Here is a 15,499-nt window from a genome sequence, read left to right on the forward strand (position 1 = left end):
AGGATAGGCAGGCACGGATTTGGCGGGGGTTGGGATTGAAAAGACGTTCAGGAACTTTGGAGAGGGAAAGGAGGCTGAAGATGGGACATTTGTTTGCAAGGACACTGGGGTCAAGGGTTTGTTTGTTGATGAGGGGTTGATGATGGCAGATTTGAAGCAAACAGGGGGAGTACCTGAAGAGAAATATTAACAATACCAACTAAATGGGGAAATTAGGTGGTCAGCAGTTCTAGTGGGAATAGGGTCAAGGGAGTAGGAGGGATGTGTCATTAACATGATGATCTCTGAGAGGACAGGAGGGGAAATAAGAGAGGGATAGAGAAAGATGCAGGTTTGGGCTAGGGCAAGGGGGATTATGAAAAGACATGAATGGAAGAGAGGAAAGCAGCAGAGCCAGCTGTTGGATGGTCTCAATCTTAGAGACAAAGAAGTTCATGAGATCCTTGGATTTGTTGTTGGAGGGGAAGATGGAGATGCGGAGAGGGAGAACCCTTTACAAAAGGAATTAAACTGTGTTTGAGATTTTAAGAGTCAACACACTGTATGTTTAACAAAAAGCTGATTTATTTGACATCTATCCAGAATGTTACTGACAGCTGAATCCAATCACTGTCACTACTTATGAACTCGCTGGTGTCGAAGCAGGTTGGATGACTGAGTGAATCCCTTCCCACATATGGTGCAAGTAAACGGTCTCTCCCCTGTATGAGTGCGCTGGTGTACCATGAGGTTAAATGATCGCCTGAACTGAGTTCCGCAGTGAGAGCATTTGAAAGGCCTCTTGGCAGTGTGAGAACTTTGGTGAGACATCAGTTCCACAGAACTTTTATAGCATTTTCCACAGTCCTGGCATTTAAAAGGTCTCTCCTCAGTGTGAGCTCGCTGGTGTCTCAGCAGGGTGGATGACTGAGTGAATCCCTTCCCACACTCAGAGCAAGTGAATGGCCTCTCCCCAGTGTGAACACGCTGGTGTGTGAGCAGGGTGAATAACCGAGTGAATCTCTTCCCACACTGGGAGCAGGTAAATGGTCTCTCTCCAGTGTGAGTGCGCTGGTGTGCAATGAGATCACCTGATCCCTTAAACGCAGTCCCACACTGAGAACACCGGAACAGTCTCTCGTCACTGTGAACACGTTGATGGCACGACAATTCTCCAGAACTTTTACAGCGCTTCCCACACTCTGGACATTTAAAAGGTCTCTCCCCAGTGTGAACTCGCAGGTGGATCAGCAGAGTGGATGACTGCTGGAATCCCTTCCCACACATCGAGCAGGTGAATGGCCTCTCTCCAGTGTGACTGCGCCTATGAATTTCTAGCAAAGATGGGTAACTAAATTCCTTCCCACAGTCCCCACATTTCCACGGTTTCTCCCCAGTGTGACCGCACTTATGCTTTAACAGGCTAGATGATTGACTGAAGTCTCGTCCACACACAGAACACGTGTTTGCTTTCTCTCCACTGTGATTGGTAGTATTTCCTTCCATGTTCAAAATCCAATGATATTCAGCTTGCAATAAATTCTGAAAATCTCTAAGATCCTGGTGTGATGCTTGATTTTCCAAAATGCAAATCCTCCAATTCTAGTATGCTGTGAAATTGATTTATAACAGAAAAAAGGAGTGTGAGAGAATGCACAAAAACACAAAGGCATGTTGTGAAATTGAGTTGAACGAATCTGGTAATTTGTGGTGCAGGCACCAGGGAAAAGTGACCATGAAAGCTCATGGATTGTCGTATGAACACCACTGGATCACAAATGTCAATTAAGGAAGGGAACCTGCTTCCCAATCTAGGCCTACACAAGACTCTGGCCTATATGGGAGAACAAGAGAGATGTGGGAAAGGTAAGGAGCAATGGAGAGGGTGTTTATATATCTACAACTCGATAAGAACTTTGACAGGATCTCCAAAACCCTCAATCTCCATCAACTGGAAGCACCAGAGAAGCACGTGTACGTGTACACCATCACCTCCAAGTTTCCCTTCAAGTCACACACAATCCTGACTTGTTTGACGTTCATATCCACGCTCCTCCATCCTGTAACTCCTTATCTAACAACATTGTCACCACAAGGGCTGCATTGGTTCTAAAGGAAGGCCCAACATCGCCTTCTCAATGGGTAACTGGGGATATATGCTGGTCTTACCAGTGATGCCCATATTCCAAGAATTAAATTAAAAATAAATCCAATACTGAATGAACAGTCATTTCCTGCAATTAAATATTGGGAAGCATTGTTTTTCAGTCCCCACCAAAAACACCACACATGAGCCACCAACTCCTAGGCAAGTCCCTGAGACTGAACCCAGACTGTTCACAACCTTGGTGTCGTATTTCTCCACAAGATGAGCTTCCAATCATATATCTATGCCATTACTAAGGTGCCCGACTAAGACGCCACATTGCCTGACCTTGCACCTGTCTCAGCTCATCTGCCTCTTAAACTCTCATCCGTGCAATTGTTACCTCTAGACTTAACCTGATGCACTCCTGGCCGCTCTCCATTCAATCCTCCCCATAAATGAGCTCATCCAAAACTCTGCTGCCCATGCTCTTCCTTGCCGCAAGTCCCATTTACCCATCAGCCCTGTGCTCAATGACACACATAGGCTCCTGGTTAAGGAGCACCTCAATTTTAAAATGCAGATCCTTGTTTTCAAAGCACTAACTAATTAAAAGCAGTTGGGCTGTTCAAGAGGACAGCTCATCCCCACCTTCTCAAAGGGAATTAGGCATAGGCAACGAATGCGACCTTGGAGGCAAAACTTAGATCCCATGATCAAATTAATAAAAAGAAATCCCTCTATGGCCTCACCCCTCCCTATAATTATAATATTCCCCAGACCTACAGCCTTCCAAGATATCTGGGCTAATCTAATTCTGGTCATTGTGTATCCCCAATTTTAATTGCTCTACCATTAGTGATCGTGCATTCAGCAACCAAGACCATAAGCTCTGGAATTCCCTTCCTAAAACTTTCCGCTTCTACTTCACTTTCCCTGTAAGATAGTCCTTAAAACCTACCTTGTTAACCAGGCTTTTGGTCACCTGGCTTAATATTTCCTTATGTGGATCAGTGTCAAATGTTGCTGTATGACACTCCTGTGAAACACACTGGAGTATTCAATTACTTCAAAGGTGCTACATAAACACAAATTTAGACGTATATCCACGCTCCTCCATCCTGTAACTCCTTATCTAACAACATTGTCACCACAAGGGCTGCATTGGTTCTAAAGGAAGGCCCATCATCGCCTTCTCAAGGCTAACTGGGGATATATGCTGGTCTTACCAGTGATGCCCATATTCCAAGAATTAAATTAAAAATAAACCTATATATGCAAAATGGATTAAAAGTTTCACAGAAGTAGTTGCTCCTAAAACTATTCTTTTTTACATTTGATCATAGGATGTCCAATAAAGGGCGATGTTAATACCCCAGTTTAGTAAGTACTACGTAGATAAAGTCCTTATTTAAAGAGGGATATACTTGCATTGGAAACCATTCAGAGAAGCTTCCCCAGCTTGATTCCTGGATATCAGTAGCACTGGAGACAGAAATCTTGCCGCTCAGGGAATCCCTGGCGAGTAAGGTGATGTCAACTTGCAATTGTCGGTGCGTGTTGTCGTCACTACGCGCGCACGACACTGCGCAGGCGCAACTGGCAGACGGCGGGTGGAGTGTTCCCATGACGTCAGAGGTGGAGAAAATTTGCGCATGGGCAATATGAGGCAGTAGCGAAGTCGCCTTTTCTGGTCCATGGGCAGCAATGAAAACCCAATTGTTGAGACCCCAGTGAGTTCACATGAGGGCTCCATTCTTCGGTTATCAATCACACGGCAGACGATGAGTTCACTTGGATTTCTGTGTGTCTTTTAAAATTAATTTTATTTCACTCACATTACAGGCTATCATTCCCTTTGCCCTATTCAGGTAGTTTCAATAAGGGGGCGGTGATCCAACATTCCCCGCAGAAGTGAAAGTGCCCTATTCACGCTACAGGAGCCCAGAGCGCAAGCCCAGTGTGAGACTGTACCTGGAGCTCGTGCAGTGTCACTTTGATCCTTGGGCGTACTGGAGACCCTTGGCACAGAATCACAGAATTGTTACAGCACAGAAGGCTTGTGCCGTCTCTCCGAATGAGCAATGCACCTGGTACCATTCCTCACCTCCCCATAGCCCTGCACGTTATTCCTTTTCAGATAACGATTCAACTCCCTCTTGATTTCCTCGATTGAACCTGCCTCCACTACAATCTCAGTCAGCACGCTCCAGACCCTAACCACCCGCTGCGTGAAAAGTTTATACAAGGTTCCCATTGCTTTTTCAGGGGGTAAGAGACCACGGGGCGCTGGGGAGTAATTGGAGCTGGCGGCTGGATGTTGAGGCTTCAGAAACACCTGACTAAGAACGTCCACTTTCCACGTTTGCAGCTTGCAAGCTTTTTCTCAGGAACAGGCTCTGGTTAATGGTCGCCAACTTGGATTCAGTGAATAGCAAAGTGCCTGCATGGCCACCTTGCTGAGGCAACAGAGAGTGGGTGGAGATTCAGGATCCTGGTGAACAGGAGAGAAAATAATTCAATCATTGATTTTAATCTCAGTCTTCACACAGGGGCAGGAGAACTGAACCCATCCAAAGTAGAGGGAGGGTAAAAACTGGGAGCAGTGGAAAAATGGTGGCATAGGTTTGGATTTTGGCACAGGGAAGAGGGAGAGTGTGTGAGACAGAGATTTACAGCTTTGAAGGAACAAAAGAGGAAAATATGCTCCAGAGAAACTAGAATTGTCTGTTCAGAATTTGTATCCTGTACTTGTAGTGAAGACTTTTGCAAAGCCCTTTTACAGGGGTTTAGAAAGGGAGAATTTGCAATGGGAAACTCAAAATGAACATCACATCATCTGATAAAGACGCTTCATCCATCAGGACCTGAACATCACATATTTGCTCTGCCTGTGGAGAAAATATTTCAAACATCAGTTTGACTGGAAAAGCACTGAGCAAACACAACCAAGTGAGAGTGTTCCATTGCACCGACAGTGAAACAGCTTTAATCAGTTACACAGGCTTAAAAAACATTGCACCATGCACAGTGGGTAAAACCGTACACATATTGTGTGTGTGGACGAAGCTTCCACTGATCATCCAACCTGGGAAGACACGGTTGACATGATGGAGAAAGCATGGAAATGTGGGGATTGTGAGAAGGGATTCAATTACCTATCCCACCTGGTAAATCATTGCTATAGATCCACTGGAGAGGGACCATTTACTTGCTCTGTAAGTTGGAAGGATTCATTCGACCATCCAACATTCGGACATGCCAACTTATTCACTCTGGTAATAAAGCCTTTAAATATTCTGAAAGTGAGAAGAGATTTAGAAGAAAAAAGATCTGCTGACACACCACTGTATTCATACGGGTGGGGTGGGGGGAGGTGGAGGGCATTCACCTGCTCTGTGAGTGAGAAGGGATTCATCCACCCTTCTCAAACACCAGCATATTCACACTGGGGAGATGTTTTTAACCGTGCCATTTGTCAGAAAGGATTCACTCAATTATCCACTCTGCTGACACACCAATTTGTTCACAGAGATCAGTAACTGTCTAAATGTTCTGTCTGTGAGAAGATCTTTAAAACCAAAAGGGATCTGTTGACAGACCAGTGATTTAATGCCATTTACATGTCATTTACATGCTTCAAGTGTAGGAAGGGATTCATACAGTCAAAAGACCTTCTGTCACACCAGCAAGTTCACTCAAATAAGAGACCGCTTAAAGGATCAGAAAGTGAGAAGATCTTTAAAAGCAGAAATCACTTGATGCAACAATTACGCTGAGGAGAGGCTGTTAACCTGCTCTGTGTGTGGGAAAGAAGTCAATCATCCAACCAACCTGCTGACGTACCAGTGAGTTCACCTGCTCCGATTGTGGGAAGGGATTCAGTCTCTCATTGCAATTGCAGAAACACCAGCTAATTCACAAATGAATGCAGGGGTTGAATTGTGCTATTACTGATGTTAATCACATCCAGGGCTGAACCATTTTGATTCCAATAGTTGGGGTTTGTTTCTGTTGATGATAATAACCCCTTGAACTGACCTGGAGTTAATCGTTTGAGTTTTTTTTAGTGATTATTCGAATTTGATTTCCTCTGGCAATTGACTCACTGACTAATGAAAATAGTTTATTCTCAATTACCTGATGAAATTGTGAACCAGCCCTCAGATCTCATGAATATTTTCTGGATTGAAAAGAGCCCCAAGTTCTCTGATCTCCTCTGAGAACTAAATCCTCTCTTTCCTGCTAAAATCTCAGTGAATCTCTTCTGTATCCTCTCTGCAGTCTAGATATCCTTCAGAACATACGAACAAGGAGCAGGAGTAGGTCATTCGGCCCCTCAAGCCTGCTCCACCATTTAATAAGTTCATGGCTAATCTGATGGTAACCTGAAATCTGCATCCCACCTACCACCGATAAGTTATCACCCCTTTGCTTGCCAAGAATCTATCCACCTCTGCCTTAAAAATATTCAAAGACTCTGCTTCCACCGCCTTTTCAGGAAGAGATTTCCAAAGACTCACAACACTCTGAGAGTGAAAAACTTCACCTCATCACCGTTTTAATGGGTGACTGCTTATTTTTAAACAGTGACCCATAAATCTAGATTCTCCCAAAAGAGGAAACACCCTCTCCACATCCACCCTGTCAAGAACCCTCAGGAACTTATATGTTTCAGTCAGATCACTTCAGGCTCTTCTAAACTCCAGCAGCTACAAGCCTAGTCTTTCCAACCTTTCCTCATAAGACAACCCGTCCATTCCAGGTAGTAGTCTGGTAAACCTTCTCTGAACTGCTTCTAATGCATTTACATCCTTTCTGAAATAAGGTGACCAATACTGCATACAGTACTCCAGATGTGGTCTCGCTAGTGCTCTGTATAACTGAAACATAACCTCCCTACCTTTGTATTTGATTCCCCTTACAACTGAAGGCCTGTAACTCTTTGGTATGGACATGTGAAGCGGTGGTACTGTTGATGGATGAGTCAGTGAGAGAGAGTGCATGGAAGATAGCTTGAATGCATGTGGTGACCCAGTGGAGACGAAAACCAGAAGGAGAATTCAAAACCCTGGAGGTGAACCTTTGCAGATGGCATCTGAGAGAAAACATTGGTTTGGGAGAAAATTCCAAGGTGAGGTCTTGGAGGATGAATGTGGGAAACCGTTGTGTGAAAGACAGAGTGCAGTGAGACCGACTGGCTCATGGTGTGACAAGTGTCCGGGGGGAGTTAATGAGAGATCTGTAGCATCTGATTGAGGTGGCATCTGTCACTTGGTATCAGAGTGTGGTGTGCCTGACCATAGGGTACCTTTTGGTTTACATGGACTGTGAAAATTGAAGTATAAGATAGCTTTTGTAACTTGTGTTATCTTTACAAATCTGTATATATTTAAGGGTATAGTTGTGTGTGAAGGAGTATTGTAATATACTTAATCTTTCCTTGTTGAATACATGTTTTATTCTTCTGTTAAAAGTTCATCAGCTGACTCCTGTGGCTTTGTTCAGTAGCTACTGTCTACATATCTAAACAAACAAATAAAAGTTAGGATCTATCAAGCTGGGTTCCGCCCTGGGATCAAGCTTGTTCAGGGGTAATCTCAGCTGGGATCGTAACACCCTCTATAACTTTTTGTAGCCTCCTTATGTTTTCTTCACAACTTACTTTCCGACCTATCTTTGTGTCATCAGCAAATTTGGCAACCATCCCATCCCTCCCTTCATCCAAGTCATTTATATAAATTGTAAACAGTTGAGGTCTAGGCCCTAATCCCTGTGGCACACCACTCGTTAGATTTTGCCAGCATGAAAATACCCATTTTTGCCTATTGTCTGCTTCCTGTTAGCCAGCCAACCTTCTATCCATGCCAATATCTTACCCCCTATACTATGAGCTTTTATTTTCTGCAATAACCTCTGATGTGGCACTTTATCAAATGCCTTCTGGAAATCTAAGGACAGTACATCCACCAGTTCCCCTTTATCAATAGCACATGTTACTTCCTCAAAGAACTCTAATAAGTTGGTTAAACATGATTTCCCTTTCATAAAACCATGTTGACTCTGCCTGATTACCTTGAACTTATCCAAGTGCCCCGCTATAGCTTCTAATATTTTCCTTATAACAGATGTTAAGCTAACTTGCCTGTAGTTTCCTGCTTTCTGTCTCCTTCCCTTTTTTGTGTAATTGGGTTACATTTGCTATCTTCCAATCTAATGGGACCTTTCCAGAATCTAGGGCGTTCCAGAAAATTAAAACCAATGTATTAACTATCGCACTAGCCACTTCTTTTAAGACCCTAGGATGAAATCCATCAGGACGCAGGCACTTGTCAGTCTGCAGCTCCAACAATTTACTCAGTACCACTTCTCTGGTGGTTGTAATTTTCCTGAGTTCCTCACTACCTTCCATTTTCTGATTTACAGCTGCCTCTGGAATGTTAGTTGTATTCTCTATAGGAATAAACTGATACAAAATACCTGTTCAATTCATCTGACATTTCCTGTTTTCTATTGTCAATTCTCCAGACTCACTTTCTAAAGGGCCAATGTTTACTTTGTTAATACGTTTCTTTTTAGAATATTTATAGAAACCCATACCATCTGTTTTTATATTTCTGGCTAGCTTTCTTTCGTACTCTAATTTTTCCCTCCTTATTAATATTTTAGTCATCCTTTACTGTTCCTTAAATTCAGCTCGAACAATCTGGCTTTCCACCTTTGCACAACTATATACTTTTTCCTTAATTTGATACTATCTTTAACCTTTCTAGTTAACCATTGATGGTGTGTCTTCCCTTGGATTTTTCTTACTCATTGGAATGTATCTATTCTGTGTATTCTGAAATATGCCCTTAAATGTTTTCCACTGCATCTCTATTGACCTATCCCTGAACCTAATTTGCTAGTTCACTTAACCAGCTCAGCTTTCATGCCCTCATATTTGCCTTAATTAAGTTTAAAAACATGATCTCGGGCCCACTCCTCTCTCCATCAGACTGCATGTAAAATTCAACTATATTATGGTTGCTGCTACCTAGGGGCTCCTTCAATATGTGGTCATTAATTAATCCCATCTCATTGCACAATACCAGGTCTAGTATAGCCTGCTCTCTGGTTGGCTCCAGAATATGCTATTCTAAGAAACTATCTTGGAAACATTCAATGAACTCTTCGTCCAGATTACCATTGCCCATCTGATTTTTCCATTCTATGTGTAGATTAAAATTTCCCATGATTATTGTCATGTCTTTCTGACAAGCTCCCAGTATTTCATCCTTTTTTCTCCATCCTGCCAGGTGTTACCATAGGATGCCTGTACACGACTCCCATAAGTAACTTCTTGCCTTTATCGTTTCTTATCTCTATCCAAACTGTTTCCACATCCTGGTTTCCTGAACTTAGGTCATCCCTCTCTATCGTGCTAATGCCGTCATTAATTAACAGATCCACCTCTCCACCTTTTCCTCGCTTCCTGTCCTTCCTAAATGTCCTATATTCAGGTCCCAATCTATGTCCTCCTGCAGCCAAGTCTCTGTAATCGCAATCAAATCATACTTATTTATTTCTATGTTCACTCTCAGTTCATCCGTTTTGTTTCAAATGCTTTGGGCATTCAGATACAGAGTCTTTAGTTTGATCCTTTCCTTATTTTTGTAACTTCTAGCCTGATCTATTGATTTACTGTTAGATTTGTACTCAATCCCTTCCTGTCATGGCTTATTTTTCATTTCCTGTAATCATACCTTTCTCTTTTGTCTTGCCTCTACTCTTTGATTCAGCCACATCTTCCCAAATTTGTAACCTTTCCCCCTCTGCTTAGGTCAAAATCCTCGCTACTTCCCTAGTTATGTGGCTCACAAGAACACTGGCACCAGCACAGTTCTGGTGTTGACTGCTCCAATGGTGCAGATCCCACTTCACCCAGTATTGATTCCAGTAGCCCATGAACTGGAACCCACTTCTCCGACACCAGGGATTGAGCCACTCATTCACCTCCCTAATCTGATTTGTCCTATGTCAATTTGCACCTGGTTTGGGTAATAATCCAGAGATTATGATCTTTGAGGTTCTGCTTCTTAATTTGGTGCCAAGCTCCTCATACTGACTATGCAGAACCTCCTTCTTTGACCTGCCTATGTCATTGGTACCAACATGGACATGACTGGGTCATCCCCCCTCCCACTGCAATTTCCTCTCCCGCCCTGAGCAGATGGCCCAAACCGTGGTACCAGGCAGGCAACACAGTCGCCTGGACTCACACTCTTTGCTGCATAGAGTGGTGTCAGTCCCTTTGACAATACTGTCCCCTACTACCACTACATTCCTGGTAACTTTCCCCACTTGAATGGCTTCCTGTACCATGGTGCCATGGCCAGTTAGCTCATCCACTCTGCAGACCCCACTCTAATCCAAACAAGCTGAAAAAACCTCAAACCTGTTGGACAATTACAAGGGCGAAGGTTTCTGCACTCCTGTCCTCTGGGTCCCCTTACCTGTGTCACTTGCAATCACACCCTACTGTCCCTGACCACTGACCAAATCAGAAGACTCCATTCTAAGGGGTGTGACCACCTCCTGGAATAACGTGTCCAGGTAACTTTCCCTCTCTCTGAAATGCCGCAGTGTCTGCAGCTTGGCTTCCAGCTCAATAACTTGGTGCCAAAGTCCCTGCAGCTGTAAAGACTTACTACAGATGTGTGTGCCCTGGATCACACCGGTATCCAGAAGCTCCCACACCCTGCAATCGTAGCACATCACCTGCCCTGCCATCTCCAGTACGTGTTCATTAATTAATAGTTGCTAATTAATTATTATTAATAAAGCTTATGCCTCCCAATAGGTTTTGGCTCTGCCAGTGAACTTCACAATACTGATAAAAGAATAAAATACGAATAACACCAGTTACCGGTTTACCTGTCCCTTCTGTTGAACCAAGTAGAAATCAAATACTGGAGACTGAAAAAGAGTAAAAGTAAAAGGAACACCTCCTCATTGCCTTCACTGAAACCATAACCAATCCCATCCGCCCCACATCCCCCGCCCCACCACCACCACCCCCCCTGCCCCGACTCCACCCCCACACACACTCCGCCACAATCAGCACACTTTACTTCTTGGAGTAAACCTTAACTAAAGCACATCCTTCCCCCTAAGCACCGAATTCTCACTTTGAACCAAATTCCTAAATATACTCACACAATTTCTGTCTCACTCAGGCCAAAATCTCCCCTCTCTGACCGTGCACCTCTTACCTGTGTAAAATCCCCAAAACCTGACATGATGTTCTAACTGCAGTCTAACCAATGATTTGTACAGTTTTACATGACTTCTGCTGTTTTGAATTCTACACCCCTAATTATAAAACCAAGGATCCCATGTGCCCTTAAACCAAATTAGAAGTATGGTCACTGGACTTGTATTCCAGACACCCAGGGTAATGCTCTGCGGATCCAGGTTAGAATCCCAACATGGCAGATGATGATATTTGAATGCAATAAAAATCTGGAATTAAAAGCCTGATGATGACCACAAAACCATTATCGATTGTTGTAAAAACCCATCTGGTTCACTAATGTCCTTTAGGGAAGGAAATCTGCCATCCTTACCTGGTCTGGCCTACATGTGAGTCCAGACCCACAGCAATGTGGTTGACTCTTAAATGCCCTCTGATCAAGGGCAATTAGGGATGGGCAATAAATGCTGGCCCAGCCAGCGACACCCACATCCCATGAACAAATAAATAAAAAAATCAACTTGTGCCCCCAAGATTAAATGTTTGTGCATCTGAACTCCTGTAGGGTTTAGAGACTTTATCATTACATCACTAAAATGCATTGACATAAAATGTCTGCTATAATGTGTATTAAGGGATAGAGAAGCTTAGTCTGTGTTAGAGCCTCTGCGGGAGAATACAATACATATACAGGATAACAAAGGGTTAAGTGGTTAAACCATAGTGGAATACAACAACGAAGTGTCCTTGCACCAGTACGTCAAGTAATAGACAAACCTGCGCTGTCAGCTATTGTGGAGGAATGAAAACAAGTATAATGAACAAACTACCAAGCGCCCTTGAAACAAAGCTAGTATGTCTGTTATCAGCACATGAGACAGGGCCTAGTCACGCTATCTGTTGTCTGTCCAGATGACTAATCGCCAGATGGGCTACTCAAGGTTTTTGTGTAACTACTCAAGGTTCTGTGTAATTATAAACTAAGATAGAACAATTGTATGCATGCCAAAGATAAAAATTTCAATGTTATTAATTACTAAGGGTCAAGCAGCTTTGTAATTTGCATGACCTCTGTTACGCACACTTTTGCTATAACTATGTGTGTACTCTGATGCTTCCTCAGAGTGCCGGCTAGCTCCATTGTATGCTGCTGGGCTCTCTGTGATATCACGATTCAATAAAGACTTCCAAGACAAACCTCCTGGGTCTGAGTGTTCACTCCGTTTTCCATGACAAATTGGCGACGAGGATGGGATCTGACTGAAGTCCAGTAGCCTCTTAAGTTGGAGAGGTGATTGAAATTCTGGGCCGTCGGATCTCTGAAAAAGAACCTCACGGAGACAGGGAGGAACTACTCTCCCAAGTTGGGGAGAGTACGAACTGCATCCTAGCTGAAAGGGGGAGTGCAGTGAATTAGCTTCCCAGCTGAAAGGGGGACGGCTAGAAAAGCATCCTAGCTGAAAGGGGGAGTGCTAGAAAAAGGGTAGCTACCGACCAGAGAGACTCAAAAGACCCAAAGAATCAAAGGACTTGTTAAGTAACTCTTAAACACCGGTGAGCGCATAGGTAGGAAAAACGTGCTGTGCTGTTAATTGTGTTTCCTTTCTAGATATAATGGGAAGTCGTAACAGCAGAGTGGCATCTGCCACCTTCCCGGTTCCACGGGGTTCCAAAAACAAACCAAAGCCAGAGCCCAAATCAGGAACTTTGAAGATGGGTAAGAAAACAGAAAAAAGTAGTAGTAGTATACCCAGGGGTTCGAGTCCCCGGAGGTGAAAAGTAAGTAATTTCTGTGTTTTCTTTTGTGTATATTATTAAGTAAAATGGGAAATATGACATCAAAGAAACCCCAGGTTCCCCCTTTGAAGGGAACCCCAAATGCTTATGTGTCTGTCCATTACGGTCCTGAAATTGTCCAATATGTTTCTGATTGGGTTAAATGGACTCAAAGTAAAGGAGAGAGCTTCCCACCAGCTGGAACTTTTAATCGGGACAGAATTGAGCACTTATAATATGTTTTAAGGGAGGTAGATAGTCTGCTACTGAATTTTCTGTGGCTTAAAAAAAAATGAATTGATCTAAGTTAAAAGAGCTGTTTGTGCTGAAGAGAGAGAGAGAGAGAGAGAGGGTACCCCTAGGGGTTTAATGAGCAATGCACAAGCAGCAGCAGAGAAAATGTGAGCTTTCGTCAGTTTGAAGGTCCCTATAGGTGGAGCCTTTATTCCCCACTGCTACTCGAAGCTCCGTTTAGAGTTAAGTTCAATATTATAGGAGTATCGATACATACCTTTATATATGTGTTTGTTCGTGTGCAATGAAGCATTTGTACATGAGCTTTAATGTGTTTTCTTCCCTGAATTGTCTTGTGTGTAGTTGAGCACTTTAGAGTCGAAAGCCCCATATTAGATTAAAGGAAAAGTTTATTCAAATATTCCAAAGTTTTGAGTATAAGGTTTGAGTTGAAATTTCTGGAAAAAAATCATAATTTGAAGGTAGTGTAAAGATAAAACAGGGCTTGCCTTTGTTTGAGATGAACCAACCCTTGTACCACCCCCTTGCAGACTAGTAGGGAATAACCCTCATCATCAGCTTCCAAACTGATTGGGATTAATACATACGAGCTCATATTCTAAAATTCTGAAAAAAAATTACTTGAAATTCAGAAAGATTCTAGGAAAACCAAAAGACATAAACACACGGTCTAGATGGTTCCAATGGATAAAAAGGGGTTTCTTATGAAGAGATGAATTAAATATTAAAGGAAATCTGCTTTCCAAAAGCACTGGAATTTGAATTTGGGACAATCTTGAGATGTAAAGTGCAGTGTAATTTAACAGGTTACTTTTGAATCACTAGGATGCTATCTAAGATAAAGAATGTGTCGATAAACATACAGAAATTATAACTTGGATACAAATCATTACACATGAAAAAGAGGTTGTTTTAATTCTGATAGTGTAAATTACAGTTCCTACAAGGTTTAAAAAATTTGAGGTTTGGTTCCTGATAATTTCTCAAAAGGGAATTTTCATTTTAAAAGGTTTGACAACAATTGGCACTAATTCAAATGCTGCAAGCTTTTGTGTTTGTAAGTCTGTTCCCAAAATGTGAAGTTGACCTTGACAAAGTTTGGCAGAAATCCATTTTTTGGCCGAGTTAATGAATCTGGGATAATGCAAAAAAAAAAGAAAAAAAAGTCAGACATAATTTAGTGGGACAATAAGATGTTGTTTGAGAAGAAGATAAGAAAGCAAAACATATCAATGTTTGATTTATGTTTTAAAACTGTTATAAGAATACTTTATTGGACTGTAAAGTCTCTCCAGACAACCTGAACAAGATAAGATGGCCATCAACTGAGTCATTGGAACTGCCTAAAGAGTAAGGAAACATTTTAAACAATCAAGACAATAGAGAAATTGACCTCAAGAGAATCTTAGGATGATCATGGTCAAAAAAAAACTTAAGAGGTAAAACTATGTGGAATCTGTAGTTCAGGAATTGAAATGTAAGGAGAAATAATACTTAACAACAATTTACCACAAGATGGATACAGGTAAAGGGAAAGCTGGAAAAAGGCTAAATAGATGTATTACTGACTATATTAACGTGCCTGCAAGCTACAAAGAGTAAAACCACAGGATTAACACCTTGATGACAGGCAGAGTTAAGCGGTTCCCAGAGAGAACCATCACTGGAAGTGAAGATACTGAGCTATTGAAAGATAGGATAAGAAGGTGCATTGTAGAGTTGACTTCAGTCGGATCTGACATGAGACAGCAGCAGGAGAGAGTAAACTGGAAGGAGTGGGGGTGCCTACCCAGATGGATTCAGAACAGGGAACTCATTTCACAGGAAGAGTCATTAAAGAAGTGTGTAATCTTATGGAGATTAAACAGAAATTCCATATTCCTTACCACCCCCAGAGTCCAGGGATGGTGGAAAGGATGAACTGAACTTTAAAAACATCTATAGCCAAAGTAATTCAGGAGACAGGCAACAACTGGGCCACAGTATTGCCCAGCATTCTGATATGCCTTAGGGCTGCACCAAATAGGACTACCAGGTTCATCGCATTGAAATGATAACAGGAAGGGCCATGCAATTACCTGAAGCCATTATAGTAGGAGGTGTAGGGCCACTGAAAGGAAAAATACAGGACAATGTAAGGGAATTAAGTAGGCAATTACATGAGTTGA

General features: G+C 42.5%; 1 protein-coding gene across 2 annotated transcripts in view; it reads right to left on the minus strand.

Moving 5' to 3' along the window:
- Positions 1 to 549: 549 nt before the first annotated feature.
- The window catches only part of LOC144695670 (uncharacterized), a 278,313-nt gene continuing 263,363 nt past the window's right edge, over positions 550 to 15,499 (minus strand). The window contains exons 1-2 of one of the 2 annotated variants that reach the window (XM_078566601.1): positions 3,493 to 3,625; positions 550 to 1,589 (exon numbers count right to left, since the gene is read on the minus strand). In XM_078566601.1, coding sequence (XP_078422727.1) covers positions 616 to 1,485 — 870 coding nt within the window. In that variant the 5' untranslated portion in view covers positions 1,486 to 1,589; positions 3,493 to 3,625 and the 3' untranslated portion in view covers positions 550 to 615. Of the gene's footprint in view, positions 1,590 to 3,492; positions 3,626 to 15,499 lie in introns of those variants that run through there. The other variant, XM_078566602.1, reaches the window with a different exon arrangement.

The sequence above is a fragment of the Cetorhinus maximus genome, chromosome 21, assembly GCF_964194155.1.
Source record: "Cetorhinus maximus chromosome 21, sCetMax3.hap1.1, whole genome shotgun sequence".
Lineage (NCBI taxonomy): Eukaryota > Metazoa > Chordata > Chondrichthyes > Lamniformes > Cetorhinidae > Cetorhinus > Cetorhinus maximus.